Raw genomic sequence first — 15,989 nt, 5'->3', positions numbered from 1 at the left:
AGAGGGTTGCTCATATTTTCCTAAGGATGTTCTGTTAGTGCTTTTTGAGGTTCGTAGTCCTGACATTGTCCTTAGTCAAAAAACACAAACATTAATCTCAAATTAATATCAACTGTTCTTAACCAATAAAAAAAATCAATCAATCTTTGGTCAAAAAATCGTAAAATCTATATCAATGAAAACATACAATAAAAAAAAAATGAGAGAGAGAGAGAGAGAGCATATTTAAATCTAAAAATGTGGAGATGAATGGGGAAAAAAAGTATCTAGTGAGAAAGGTGAAAAGTTGGGGAGGGGGGGGGGGGGGGAGAAGCATGCACTTTTTAGGAAAATAAAATAATTATAACGTAAAAATAATAATGGGATAAAATAATAAAATAGATCATATTGATAGTTAATACCCATGTGACAAAATAAAAGAATGAATTTACTAAGTGCAATACATTTAAAAAATATTAAATAAGGAAAATGGCATATATATTATACACAATGGCACACACAATTTTAAAAGCAAGTGACAACAAAATAAAATTGAAAAAAGTAAAATAAAATTGACTTTTGGCCTTTTTTTCCTTATTGTGATACACTTAATTATGGGCAGATGACTAATTGCTTTGTTTTGTATTTTGTTATTTCAAAATATGAAGTGACAACAAAAATGTATGTCATTCTTATTTTTATAGATTTCTTTCGTATAAAATTTGGCAATTATGTGTAAAATATGGTTTTAACTTTTAAGCAGAAATTAAAAAATAAGATAAACATTTATATATATATATATATATATGTATATATGTGTGTGTGTGTGTATAATTAGATATAATTATACTAGTTATAAGAGAGGGAAAAAAATTATTTGGTTTTAAACCATGCTGGTTGGAAATTCTTGCTTTCATCATAGTCAGTGCTAGAAACTTGTGCGGTCATTAAAGTCAGATCAAATGGAACTCGTTGATTTCACAAAATACCAATAATTAGCTACATCACCAACAAGTAAAGTGATTTAGAGAGAGAGAGAGAGAGAGAGAGAGAGAGAGATTTGTTGAACTTGAGTAAAAACTTTGGAGAAGAACAATGAAATATTTAAGAAAAGAAAAAGTTAGTTAAATTATTTTATTTTAGAAATTTATTTCGTTTGTTTTAAAATTTTATTGGTTATTTAATCACATGGTTCATGCAACATGATTTAATTGGATGTACTAGCCCATGTGGCAGGTTTAGGAAGTAAATAGTAAATCACAACTCTAAAGTCTGGAGCCATTTTGATTTTGCCCCTTTAACATTTCATAATTTAATTTTGATTTGCTCAATTAGTTAGGACTTAGGGGTTCGTTTTGATTGGTACTCTCCATTAATATATATATATATATATATATATATATATATATATCTAGCTAGCCGCAAAGACAGAGCTACATTAGGGCCCTAGGCCCCTGAGTTGCATTATTTTTTTTCTTTTCTATAGACTCGGGCCTAATTCGAATTGAACTCAAGAAAAATAAAACTTGGCTCCTCTCCTAAGATCAAACCTAACATTACAAATTAACTCAAAAATCACATATCAACCCATATTTTAACTCAAAGATGAAAAAAAAAATCAAATCAAATCAAACTCCACGTAGCAAATCATATTTGCTAATACTAAATAGATGCTTATTTGAACTTTTATGAATTTTTTTTAATATTTTGGCCCTTTTAATCGATTTTTTTTCCCTTTTGGAGGGGGAAACAAATTGTTGTTAAGTGACTCATCAACTAAAACTTTTTTTTAGACCAAACAAAGTTTCAGTCTCAATTAAACTGTTGATTTAAAAAAAAAAATTTATTTCAATCCCTGTTTTGATGAATAGTTCAATGAACAATTGAAAATTCGAATATTTTCTTATTTGTACGTAATCTGCCATGCATAGGATCGATACAGTACGTTGGTTATAGCACCCAAAAAAAAGAAAGAGTAAGTCGGTTAGAACGTAAATGCAGAGTCAGGATTCTATTTAAATTGCGAGTCGGTGAACACAGTTCAAGCGGGATTAGGATTAATCTCATTGGCCACTATATATGTTATAGTACATATTAAGAGAAGCAAAACCACAAATTACTTACCAACATACTATTGGTTCTCAAAGTATTTGATAATAAAGCTTCTCAAAAAAAAAAAAAAGCTTCTCAATATTCAACGTCAATCGTCTAGTTCTAGTTTTTTCCTCTCAATATTCTAGTTCTAGTTTTTTCTTCTAGTTCTAGTTAGTGCTGATTCAATGGAGGCTGAACAAGAACCACATGAACCGCAAAACAGTGATTCAATGGAGGCTGAACAAGAACAACATGAACCGCAAAGCAGTGATCAAAGGGCCAGAGAAACATCATACAAGAAGAGAAACCCGACTGTGATGAAGAAAGCCAATGAACTTTCTCAACTGTGCAATATCCCAGTCTGTGTGATTTCTTATGGGCCTGATGGGCATGTCGACACATGGCCTGAAAGTCGAGATGACGTGGTGGAAGTACTCAACAAGTACAAAGACCACAGTGGAATTCATAAGAAATATCCTTTTGTGAACAAAGAAAAGAACAATAACAAGGAAGAAAAAGAAGAAGATGAAGAAGAAGAAGAAGATGATGATGATGGTGATGAAGAAGAAGAAGAAGATGAGGAGGATGTTGATGAATCAGAGGAACATGAGGAAAGAAACAGAAACAAGGTAGAAGAGTTTGAGAGGGTTTTGTTAGTGTGGGAGTATGGTTGGCTTTATGATACAGATGATGAGGTGTTGTTTGAGATGAGGTTGAATTCGCTGAAGACTAAGCTTTGTGTTATGAAAAATAGGATTGAATTACTTGAGAATAAGAAAAGGAAGTGGAGTAATAATAATAATAACAACAATAATACTACGGACATACCAAATAATAACAATAATTATGAGGTTGGAAGTAGTAGCGGTAGTAGAAGAGCTGAGGTTGCTCGTGCTTTCAAAGTAATGAGTACTGTTAGAAGGTTAAATTTGGCCAAGATGAGCCTATCTCGGTGCAGCCAGTGACAACCACAACCTAATTAGAAGGTTTTGGCCATGGATTGATTTTGCATGAAGCAATTTATTGTAATTTTATCTCTAACTTTTAGTGTTTTTATTTCTTTTGTGATAGTTTGATATCTTTTAGTTTTTAGTTTTTAATTTTAATTTTTAATTTTCTTTTATGGTGGGGGTCCCAATTTAACTCTAGAAGTTAAGCCTAGAAGATTTGGTTTCAGAAATTGAATTTAATTTCAAGCAATTTGTTGTTTCAATGTTTTTCTTTTTTTCTGATTTTGCGGGCAGTTGTCTTTGTTAATTACTTGTTAGTATTTCCTTTTACTATTGGGAAACCCCAATTTGTGAGCAATAATAGTCTTTTGTGGTAGTGATAATGTTAATTTGGCCAGACTCTCAGAATATCCCTCCAATTATTTCTCAGTATATACACAACACTTGTATAAAAAAAAAATTAAAAAAAAAAGATAAAATAAAATAATATTTCAATGTGATCGATAGTAATTAAATTTTGTAATTTGTTATAATTTTTTGTTTATATTTATATAAGTAATTCTGAATATGAGGTTTCAAATATTTCAAATAAGTAAAATGCAAATTACACCCTTAAAATTGGGGTAATTTTGATTCTAACCCTTAATTTTTCAAAATTTATATTCACTCGCTTAGCGTTAGAGGTTCATTTTGATTAGCAACTCCTCCATTCACAAAAAATCCTAGTTGGCTGTGAAGTGACACTCCTCTTTACAATATTTCTGGACATTAAAAATTCCTCAAGAAAATCAAAATGTTCTTTCGAAACAAACACTCAAAAAAAATTTCGAACATAATCAAACCCATCATTTTGTAAAACCCAATAAATCCCTCTTGCCCAACATCAAACTTAGCAAATCGTTGAAATCATAGTAGAAATGTCAATTGCCCTGACCTATCAAATTACAAAAACCCAGATATCCATCACTACCTCGAACTGCTGTGACCCATTGATCGAGTTCGTGACTGACATGAAAACCTCATGATACGTGTGCTACCATTGCGATAATTGTCCTCTTGCTTACTGTAACTATGTCAAAGTAGGATTTGAGAGAGCAATTGGTCTAAGTCCCAACTTTCTCGCCTTTTGAAACTATGCCGATGTTGAAAATTCTTGCTTTCATCATAGTCAGTATTGAAAACTCGTGCAGTCATTAAAGTCATATCAAATGGAAGTCACTGGTTTCACAAAGCACAAATAATTAGCTTCATCACCAAAAAGTAATGTGAGAGAGAGAGAGCTAGAGAGAGAGAGAGAGAGAGAGAGAGAGATTTTATTGAACTTGAGCAGAAACTTTGGAGAAGAACAATGAAATATTGAAGAAAAGAAAAAATTAGTTCAATTATTTTGTTTTAGAGGTTTATTTCATTTGTTTTTAAGATTTTGTTGGTTATTTAATTACATGGTTCATGCTACATGATTTGATTGGACGACCTAACTCATGTGGCAAATTGAGAAAGTAAATTGCAAATCACACCCTTAAAATTTTAAGTCGCTTTGATTTGTTCCATTAGTTAGAGGTTTGTTTTGATTGGTACGCTCAGTTTTTTTTTTTTTTTTAAATCCTAGCTGGCCACAAGAACGGAGCCACATTAAGGCCCACGGGGTTTTGGTGCGCTGAGTTGCATAATTTTTTTTTATTTTTTATATAGCTTTATAAGAGCTTAATTCTTATTAGACCTAAGGAAAATAAAACTTGCCCCCCTCCTTAGATCAAAGCAAGCATCACAAATCAACCAAAACACCACATTTCATCCAATATTTTATCTCATAAATGAAAATATTTAAAAAAAAAAAATTCAAATACCTTGTAGCAGCCCATATTTGCTAATACTTAATAGATGCTTATTTAGATTTTCATGATTTTATTTTGTTCATATTTTGGCCCCCTTACTCGAAATTGTTGTTAAGTCACACCTCAACTAAAAACTTTTTTTTTTTTGGAGACCAAACAAAGTTTTAGACTCAATTTAATTTTTTAAAAAAATTATTTTATTTTAATCCCTGTTTTTGGCCTTCAATAGAGACTTCATGAATTGGAAAAAAAAAAAGAAAAGGGAATTGAATTGAATCTGTCTGAGAGAGAGAGAGAGAGAGAGAGAGAGAGAGAGAGAGAGAGAGAGAGAGAGAGAGAGAGAGAGAGAGAGAGAGAGAGAGAGAGAGAGTTGAATTGAATTAAATTGAATTTGGGAATCAATTGTATTGTATTATTCTTTTATATATATATATATAAGATAAAATTTCAACTCTAGCATAATCTAAGTGTATATGTGTGTAAAGCTCTCTCCTGAAAACTTGAACCCCGGCCCTTACCCTGCACACCCTATAAGCATTTATACTTGTAGAGTGACCACCGCACCAAGAGAAACAGTGATAATTGTATTGTATTATTCAAGTTGGATTTATTTATGTGTATGGGTGTTGGGAGTTTGGAGTATTCATTTTAGGGGTTCCAAGACCATCGTTCGCATATAGTTGGATTGTTCGGTTAACATTAAATAGATAAATGAAATTCAAAAGAAATTATAAATCAACTATTATTTGGAAATTTGTGAGGAGTCCAGAGCTTATGTGGAAAACTCTCTTGAGATTAAAAAAAAATAAAAGTTAAATGCTTCGATTTTATAAAAATTATTTAAAAAAAAAGTGTTAAATGCTTTGGTTTTATAATATATACGGATGGATGTTTATTTATTTCTCGGAGATTGTGCTATAATTCTTGGTGCTACCTTACAATAATTTTCTATTATATATACGCTATTGAGAAAAGTATTATTAATTAAGCAATCTCACTTCTCACCTACAATAGAGTGCTCAAACATGGTATATATGTAACTAATTATTTCAGACACAAGAAATGAAAACAAGGTAACAAACGTTGTTCCATTTTTGCTATCCAAATTATGCATTCTTGGAAGAAATTCCAAGTGTAAATGAAAAGGTGAAAGTCACTGGTTGTTTGCCTCTTGTTGAAACAGCAATGGAATTAACATGGATATATAGGCAGCTTAAGCTCCCAGCTAGACACTCATTTTTGTAATTATCACGACCCCTCCAATACACAAGCCATTTAATACAAGGCAAACTATTTAAGAAATTCCCATCTCTCTTATTGTGGAGAAAATGGACTTTTGTCTTTTTTTTTTTTTTTTTTAAATATCTAGCATTTTGCCCCATTTCTGAAACAATTTAAGGAAATGCCCATGTTTTGAAACTTGATTTTTGGAAAATCGAGTTATAGCGAATTGAAAATTAAAAAAAAAAAATCTAGAACTCGAGTTCCATTCAAGAAACTCAAGTTCTATGTGAAGTACTCGAGTTCTAGGAAAAAAAAATCTAAATCCACGTTCGTTATAATTCGATGTTCCAAAAATCGAGTTATATATTTGAAACTCGATTTTTAGAAAATCGAGTTTCAAAATAAGGGCATTTCTCTAATTAATTTCAGACTTAAAAATCGAGTTTCAAAATAAAGGGCATTTCTCTAATTAGTTTAAGACATGGAGCATTTTGTTGGAAAGTTTATGTGAAAAGGGTAAAAGCCTATTTTGGCCCTCTTATTGGTCATGTAAATAGCAACAGTGGATAGCCATGAATGACACATGTAAAGCAAGAACCATTATCAAAACAGATATTAAATTAAATAAAAACTCATAGTTTGTATTGTTTCAATGGAAGTAAGATAACAGCTTCTCCTTATTTTAGCATGTGGTTGTTAAGCATGTATTAAGTGATTGATGGTTTTAGTAAAAAATAAAGAGTGATTAATGCCAAAATTTGGCCTGTCCTTTTTTACTCCAAAAGGTTTTACAGATGAGAAGGTGACGATTTACTCTTCAATTGGTGCCACACACAAAATAACCCCCCAATCTATTGCACAGATCCATGAACAACCCATCTACCCACGGTTTGTTGTGGTTAAAACCACTCCTTGGCCAAAAAGAAAAACTAGACTCACCAAGAACCTAGCCCACATCGATTAATATGAAGTATAAAGTTTTGGGAGTCTTACACAAAATAATAATGGAAGAACAAAGTTATAACAAAAGATAAACAGAAAAATAGATAATTTAAGGCACAATATCATTTTCCTTATACAATATTTGCCCTCACACTATTGTTGCTAAAGGGTTATCGAAAATTTGTCCCAATGATACAACCAAGATGTTGGGTTTTACAGATAACAATTCTGGAGAATGACTACAGAATTTTTTGTGTTCCTCACAAACTACTATTTTGTGGACATAAACCTTTATTTATACTCATAGGGTTATATTTCATTTAAAGGCACGTATGGAGAGTTAAAATATTTTATAAAACCATTTACAATACTTGAAACCTTCTCAAACTTTCTAAACAATCACCAGAAAATTCTGCAGAAAATTTAGTTTTTTCGAGTTTCGATCGATCTAGAGTTCCTTTCAATCAATCTAAAGCTCTTTTCAATCAAACAAATACTCTTTTCAATCGATCGAACAGGAATCGAATAGCGATCGAATCATCGAGAGACTCCAGGATTATTTTCTTACCATTTCAATCGATCGAGCCAAAGTTTCGACCGATTGAAAATACTGAATTTTGAATTTTCACTTAGAAAATTTCAGAACTTGAAATAATATTCTCCAAACTCAAATATCATTATTACAACCTATATATATACACACACACAACATAAAGTGAAGTAGATAAGTTTGGACAAACGATTTTCATTCTATCAACAGATTTAGCAGACTGCCTTTAGGAAGTTTCCATTATATAAATTTTTGGAAATAAATTGAATTTGTTTATAAATTAAAATTTTTAAAAATTATTCTTTTGATAATTCAATAGTTACAATAGTAAAGAGAAGAGTTAGAATCCTCTTTCTTCGATTAAATGAGAGCAAGTTGAGTCACCGAGTTACAGATATTAGAGAGGATAGAGCTATTGTCTTTACAAGGTACTATTGCCTCCAAAATCTCAGGTTGTAACAGTTATTAGAAATTTAGCTCTATATTAATAAAAATAGTTTTCAAGGTAGGCAATAATTTTTTTCCAAAATATTTCAAAATACACCATTGCATCACATGGAACATCGACTAATTAGAGTGTAATTGTGGAAGAACTCTCGGCACAAAATTGAAGTACGTACATTTTAAAATTAGATCTAAAGACATCTAACATCAAATTAGAGTGCAATTAATTAAAAGGAAAGCACAAATTTACTCTAAACTATGAGGCACTTACACTTCCACAAAAACAAAAAGATAAATGAAAAGCTCTCTAATTGTATATTGCTCGAGTCTTTCTACGGTCAGAACAAAATTTCATAACACAACTAAGTTTGCTTACCGCCTCACACATGCACTATTAAAAAAATTAATACATTGCATATTGTTGTGGCCTCAGTTGTTGAAAAGAATCTATCTAAGCTTGAAAAGATTACAACAATGGTGTTCATACAACAAAACACTCAGTGAGTAGCAATAAACATAGAGAAAAATAGAGAGAAAGTTCAGAGAGAGAGAAGAAGAAAGAAGAGAATTCTGGAAGAATGATTGCACACCTATTCATTACACTTGCTGTACAATATATATGTTACAACAGGATCAGTCTGACAGAGATCCCTGAAATCTCGGGATTGATCCGTAAATGGTTAAGGAGAATTAGGAACCGATTGACTACCATAACTACCTAATGAACTAACTAAAAGAACCAATTACAGAAGAGTAAAATGCAGCGTTTCATTAAATACTCTTACAACCCTGCGTTAAATAGAACGACACCGTTCTGTTGTACATTTGTGGTAGCCATTGGGAAAAACTAGCCGTTGGACATTTGAACATTACTTTGGTTGGACTATGGATTTACTCTTAACAGTTGTAAGGTGGTAGGCATTGAAATTGTTGTGAATTTTCATTCTGACCTTAACCAAAATGGATCTTTGTCATTATTTATATATTTAATGGTTTTGGTTTAATCAGTGATTTATTTTTTATTTGAAATCCGTCACTTAGCTTAATTAATTAGTGAAACTTAGTTCGGGAAATGTCATTGTTTTAGGAACATGTGTGACTTGCTTTAACAGTAAACCAGACTACGGGATGTAATTTGCAAGTTTTGTCATGATTGGGATAATGTAATTGCAAGTTTTCATAGTTGGGGTGTAAAATGCAAGTGCTCTCATAATTTAGATGAATTTATGCAATTAAGGCCAAAAGAAGAGTTGGCATAAAATTATGGAAAATACTTGTTGCAGACAAACAATTTTACATAGTTTTACCAACAGCTGGAAACCATGATTTCAAATTATAGTTTTAGTTGTTTTTTGAGTTGTGTGTAAAACCATGTAAAATAGTTTATGTGTTATAAACACAACCCAAAAATTATAGTACAATTAGAATATTATTTGAGTTCTAAATTGATCCACTTTAATCTATTTTATATGAATAATGCTACAATACAATATTTTTCATAATAATTTCACAACAAAGTATAGGTGGTAATAAGTAATAACAGCTTATCATCTAAACTTTCTTGCGAAATTGTTGTAAAAGATATATATTGTGTCCATAGCATTGCTCAATTTTTAATAAAAAAATCATGGTATTATTTCTTATCAATTAATGTACAAGGAATTAAACTTTAGCATGATAAGAAATAAAACTATAGAAAATATAGAAGAGAAAATGGGTAATGGGTGTGTTTGGTTGGAAGGGGAGAGAGGATAAAAAAGTGGTAGGACTTAACAGTTTTCTTTTTGGGCCATCAAAATTGAATGACCCCAATTCCGAGTGAAAACATAGGTGAAAATGTGCAATATTCTGGATGAAATTGCCCAGGCTAACGTTGAAAGCTTTCTAACTTTTCTAGTCCTTTTTTTCTCCGTTTCTTTTGTCATTCGGTTTCTTTCTTCATTTGTGTTGTTGCTTGATCTTTTTTTTTTTTTTTTTTTTTCTTTTGTGCTTATCATTTCTTCTGTTTTTTTTTCATGGCAGAATGTTTCTTTTCTCACACAGTTTTTTTTTTTTTTTTTTATATATATATAAAAACATTTTGGGTTCTTGAACTTCTTTTCTTTCATTTTTTAATGAATAAGTGAAGTACAATTACAACACAAAATTTAATTAAAAAAATGTGTTACTTTTTGTTTTATTTAATAGAAACATAACTGTAAATTTATACTAATTTCAATTTCCATCTTCTTATTTTTCTTCTCAATGAAACAAACAATTTATTTTTCATCTCTCCATTTTTCTATCATTCTAACCAAACATATATAAAAATAAATAAACATTTTCTATCCACCCACTCTTTTATATCCTCCTCATTTTCTATTCTCTCAATCTTCCACCTTCCAACCAAACAGAGCTTTAAGGACAGAATGTGATAAGATAATTAGCTCCAGTAGGGCATGTAAATGTGCTAGTTTTATCATCATAGGCATAACTATAAGCCTGAGGGCATTGGTTCTTGAAAAGCATGGAATAGTTGGTAGGTGGACATGTAGCCGGGGTACTAAAAGCACCAGTGCAACAATATTGTGGCTGATTCCAAGCCAAACATGCGCTCTTGCAAGCAATCACGCTGCCATCAGGTCCTTTCACGGCTAGCTCTGGCAGGCATACGCTATTAACATTCCCCGGGCAGCTCGTGCTTTGGCAACTGGCTGCACCTTGTGGGGTTATCAATAAAGGCAAGTTGAACCCGTCTACGAGGCTAACATCATAGAAATCGTTTCCTCCAGAGCCAGATAAAGTGAATTCTACGAGTGATGCTGGTGGGATGGCACCTGCGCCATTGCATGCAACCTGGCCAGAGGCACAGTCGGCTGTTAAACAAGAGAACTTGCCGGTACTGTCAGTGGAGCATTGGGTTCGAGCAAACATTCGGCCTGACCACGTAGCAGGAACATCAAGGGTTGTTGAAGCTCCAGTGTCTAGCTCGAAACCGGACGATGTTAATTGTGCCCCTCCACCACCAGTTAGGGTTCCTGGCCATACTATGTAGGAGCACTTGTTTGTTAATGTGAATGTTACGGAGTGAGCCCCTACACATGTAAGTAAGAGGGTTAAATAACCTTTATTTTTACAAACTCATGGGTAGAACTTATTCTTGATATTGATTAATAAGAGGAGAGTACTTAAGAATTTATAAACACATGGTTAAATGTACACTTAATCTATATGGGATACTAGGATCATAACATTTATGCAATCCAAAAAAAACAGAAAAAGAAAGGCAAATGAAACCTTTTTTATTGTTATCATATTTTTGCTAAAAAAATGTTGTTATCGTTTACTTATACAGTGGTTAATTAAAAAAAGGAATACAATAATACTTCACAAATAAAAAGTGGATGAGCTAGCATAAATAAATAGAAAAAAGAAATAGACAAAAGAAAACTCAGAGAGAGAGAGAGAGAGAGAGAGAGAGAGAGAGAGAGAGAGAGAGAGAGAGAGAGAGAGAGAGAGAGAGAGAGAGAGAGAGAGAGAGAGAGAGAGAGAGAATTTCGACCAGAAAAAAAGAGGAATGCCAAGGTAAGGCCGAGAAGTGCTTGGATTTCCATTTGCTTTGATTTGATAATAATTTTTATGTTTGGTGAATGCAAGATTTAAAATGAGGGAAATAAGATTATATAGACCTTGATGGCAGGACAAAAAGATAGTTACAAATTACACCCTCTAAAGTTTGGGAGTGATTGGATTTTACAATCTAAAATTTCAGAATTTGAATTTTACCCTCTATTGTTTGGGGGTGTTTGGATTTTACATCTTGATGTTTCAAAATTTAGATTTTACCCCTATATTTTATGGACGTTTGGATTTTACTTTCTAAAGTTTGAGAATATTTGAATTTTACACCCTAAAGTTTCATAATTTGGGAGTGAAAAATCTAAGCACTCCTAAACTTTAGAAGTTAAAATCCAAATTTTGAAACATTAGGGTGTAAAATTTAAATACCCCCAAACTTTAGGAGTGTAATTTGCAATTTATCCTACATTCTAAATATTTAGTCATAATTTAGTATATATTCTAAATAGCTAGTCATAATGGATGATTGACTACACGCCACTATTATTCATAATTTATGCCAATTATCCTGACTATGAGATTTGAAGGGATAAATATTACTTTTTTTGGATCTTCAATCAAGAGACACTAAATTTATCTAATCTTATAAATCCAACAATAAATTTATCCCGTGGTATTTGACAAAGGATAAAATTTAGTTACAAAATTGGTTGTAACATATGGTTACAATCTTACTCAATATTATTAAAATTACTATATATTTCGAAAATCTAACCGTTAGATTGCTTGTTCTTTACGCTCTTAATACATATGCTAAATTTTGTGTCAATTGGATATTATTTACTATATGATCTATAAGATTATATTTTATACATAATTTTAAACTATAAAAACTTGCAATTTCCACAATTTACTTATGACAACTATTGTTCTTTAATTTTTATGAAATTTTGCAAACATGAAGGATATAAGAAGAAAATGTAATATAATGGTGAATTTGTAAAAACTTACCTCCAATAAAAAGATATTGAGTAAGGTTGTAGTCTTAGATTACAACCAATTTTGTAGTCTTAGGATACAATCAATTTTGTAGCTAAACTTTGTTCTCTGACAAATCAAAAATAAAATAAATATTTATTTGTTAAACGAGTTAAATGAGTTGTGTTAAATGAGTCATTTCAGGTTGACACAAATAAATTGACTTGTCAAACATGTCTATTGCGGGTCACGCGGGTTGACCTGCTTATTACATGTTTCTTATTATGTCGCTTTCGAGTCGACCCGTTTATGATCCTAACCTACTAAGACTCAACCCTAACCCATAAAAATTTAGGTCGTGTTTGCAGATTGGGTCAAACATTGACTCCTCTGGTCATAATGGATGATTGAGGACACACCGCTATTATTCATAATTTATACCAATATATCCTGGCCATGAGATTTGAAGAGATAAATATTACTTTTTCTGGATTTTGAAGAGACTAAATTTATCCAATCTTATAAATCAGACACGCATATAGTTGGCCTAATTTCCAATCATATGGCTAGGAGTAGCATTTCCCATGCCAAGATTTTTTATTTTATTTTTTGAGAAGACCCATGCCAAGATATATTGAAGCTATTTGATTTTTTCCCCCTTCTCTAATTAAGTTTTCCCCCATGTATTATTATTATTGTTTTTAATGAAGAAGTCCCTACGTACTTTAAATAGTCAAGGATCTGTCAATTTTGGCAATTTGCCCCCTTACACTAAGGCCATAAGAAAATATAATGGCTTCTCTTAGAACTCTTTCCTCCTAGACTTCAAAGCATTTTGTGTATCGAAATGTGTTAATTATACTATAAGGCTCTTGATTAAGGGAGTTGATTTCGCACCGTACCGGCCAGTACAACTGATATATACCATTCCAACACCTCTGTTGGAACAAAGACTATATACTGGGTAAAAAACTGTATTTCGGCCGTTAAATGAATGCCGGTCTAAAACAAGAAGAAAAAAAAAAGATGAAAAAAAAAGGTTCTCACCCTCTCGTCTCTCCACTCACCGGCGTCACTCTCAGTTTCTCAGCCTCATACAGTCATACCACATGGTCTCTCCTCCCTCAAATTGCAGATCTTGACAGAACAATAGGCAGAACCAGAGATTTTCTCTTCTTTCTTTCAGACTTACTTACTCTTTCCTCTCTTTATCGATTGCGTACAGCTTTGAAGCTGGATTTCAGAATTTTGTTGCCATTTACCATTCAATATCTAACATTTTTGTTAGTTGTTACTGTGGAAAAGAATGTAGGAAACTAGCATCTCGAGTTTATAAAACTCGAGATCCAAGAAAAAGTCGAGCTTTTAAAACTCGATTTGCAGTGTTCGGCAATGCCATTACGTGGACAAATTTTCCACGTGTGGCCACGTAGAAATCGAGTTTATAAGACTCGAAATCTACACACGCCCATATACAGACCCCTCGCTGAAACAATCACACTCTCTCAACCTCACTCAAACACTCACACTCTCTCAGTTTCAGCACACTCTCTCAACCTCACTCAAACACTCACACTCTCTCAATCTCTCAAACGCTCTCTCTGAAACACTCTCACTCAAAATTCAAACACTCTCACTGAAACACCCAAACCAGTCACCCTCAACCTCTCGGCGTTCAACGGAAATCACCCTCACCCTCAAACGGTCTCCTCTTTCCTCCCAACCGGCTTCAGGCGATCCTTCAAAATCCCTTTTGTCCCTACCAACGGAAGTTTGCAAGTATGTTTTTGAGCTTTTTAAATAATTATTCCATCTGGGTTTTGCCAAGTGTTTGTGTTTGATAATGTCTGTTGTTAGTGCTTTAGTTTTTCTTGTTAGTGTAAGATTTAAGTTAGACGAATTTGGTTTGTTACTTGTTGTATGATTTGGGTTGCTGGCATATTCTGTTTTTGTCTCTGTTTTTGTTGGTTTCTGGGTAATATTCAAATCTATCTCCATGAAATATTTCTATTGAGGTATTAAAAAAATATAACGATTAGGAATTAAAACCACAACCAAAAGTATCGCATGGGATTATGAAATTGTGACCAGCAATTTCTCTGGAACAATTTTCCTCCAAACTATCTCGAAGGTGAACTTTATTTAGCTCTGTCCATTATTAAGCAAAACATATGACAATCGTGAGACTAAAAGTACAGTTTCTTTGCATGATACCATCCTCATTTGGAAACAATATCATATCTGACTTCACTAAGCTCTGCACCTTCACTTATACCACTTCATGGTCAATGTGTGTCACCACCAACACCTCCCTATGGCCACTGTCAGCAGCACTTTCTAGAACAGTGGCCACCGCATACATTTATAGCACTATTTACCACAATGGTTCACTAAATTCCTGTTGCAGCCAGCTTGTAGTATGCAATTGCTGCCCCCAACAACCCATCTACTGGCAGCCCTTCAAATTGTATACTATAACTTATTTTAAGTATCAACAGTAATTGGCATGATTTCATTGTAACATAAGTGAATGGTCGATTTCATTGGCATTAGTTAACTTAAGTATTAACTCATGTCTCAGAAATATTTCTTTGGGCTAAATTATCAAAATAATCAGTACTCAAAACTTCAGCCATCCAAGATCAGAAGTCTCAAGTATCAACACCCAACGAGTATGGGAAATTAGTAGACCATGCCAGCATCTCAAGGAACATCGCAAATTGAAAAGACAAAAATCCATACAAAAAATTTTAACACAGAATACTAAGTTAAATTGGAAGTAAGATTTTAGCATGGTTATCAATCTCCGTGTCTTAAATGGGAAACAACCAAAAATGACAGCCTGTAGAGACAAACTCTTGAGTTCTACAAAGTCCTGAATTGGAGAAATCTTGAAACAAAAGTAACTTGATATCCGAATTCCTCAATCAAAGAGACTGAAGCCCATATCCTGCAAAAAGTAGAACAAAAGAAAAGAAGTCAGATTAAAAGGGGATTAAATTATATACGCCTGCTTGCTTTTTTTCTTTGGTAAGAACCAAAAAAAAAAAAAAAAAAATCCATTAGGGTAAAGATAACATCTCTAAGGAAACAAAGTTCATGCCCCTATGTGAAATAGTCTAGTCTAAAGAGAGGACATGGATTTGTCACCCATTACCACTGGTCCCCATAGAGTCTACTAGGATCCCATGGTGCAAAAATAAGAAAGAAAGGGGCAGATGGTGTTGCCCCACTACCTAAAGTTACCACTTTGAATTTTGTCTCATTTGGCCACACAATCTAATTTCAACCATATTCTTTTGATGTTCTGATTTGACCAATTTTAGCCCTTGAATTTGAATTTAGCATGTTCTCTAATGTTATTGCCTAAATGTGGCACCACAGCTACACATGACTCCTAAAATTGATATCATGTATATGTAAGGATACACTTAA

The 15,989-nt window shown here is 32.7% G+C and overlaps 1 protein-coding gene across 1 annotated transcript; it reads right to left on the bottom strand.

Annotated features, from left to right (window-relative positions):
- Positions 1 to 10,415: 10,415 nt before the first annotated feature.
- LOC142632277 (thaumatin-like protein 1) lies at positions 10,416 to 11,611 on the bottom strand. Its single transcript, XM_075806705.1, has 2 exons — positions 11,560 to 11,611; positions 10,416 to 11,092 (listed from the first exon to the last, which is right to left on the bottom strand). The coding sequence occupies exons 1-2, from the start codon at positions 11,609 to 11,611 to the stop codon at positions 10,416 to 10,418; spliced, it is 729 nt and encodes a 242-aa protein (XP_075662820.1).
- Positions 11,612 to 15,989: the final 4,378 nt, after the last annotated feature.

This window comes from Castanea sativa, chromosome 4 (assembly GCF_040712315.1).
Source record: "Castanea sativa cultivar Marrone di Chiusa Pesio chromosome 4, ASM4071231v1".
NCBI classification, from domain to species: Eukaryota; Viridiplantae; Streptophyta; class Magnoliopsida; order Fagales; family Fagaceae; genus Castanea; species Castanea sativa.
The sequence above is the reverse complement of the archived record's forward strand: the minus strand, read 5'-3'. Positions and strand labels throughout refer to the sequence as shown.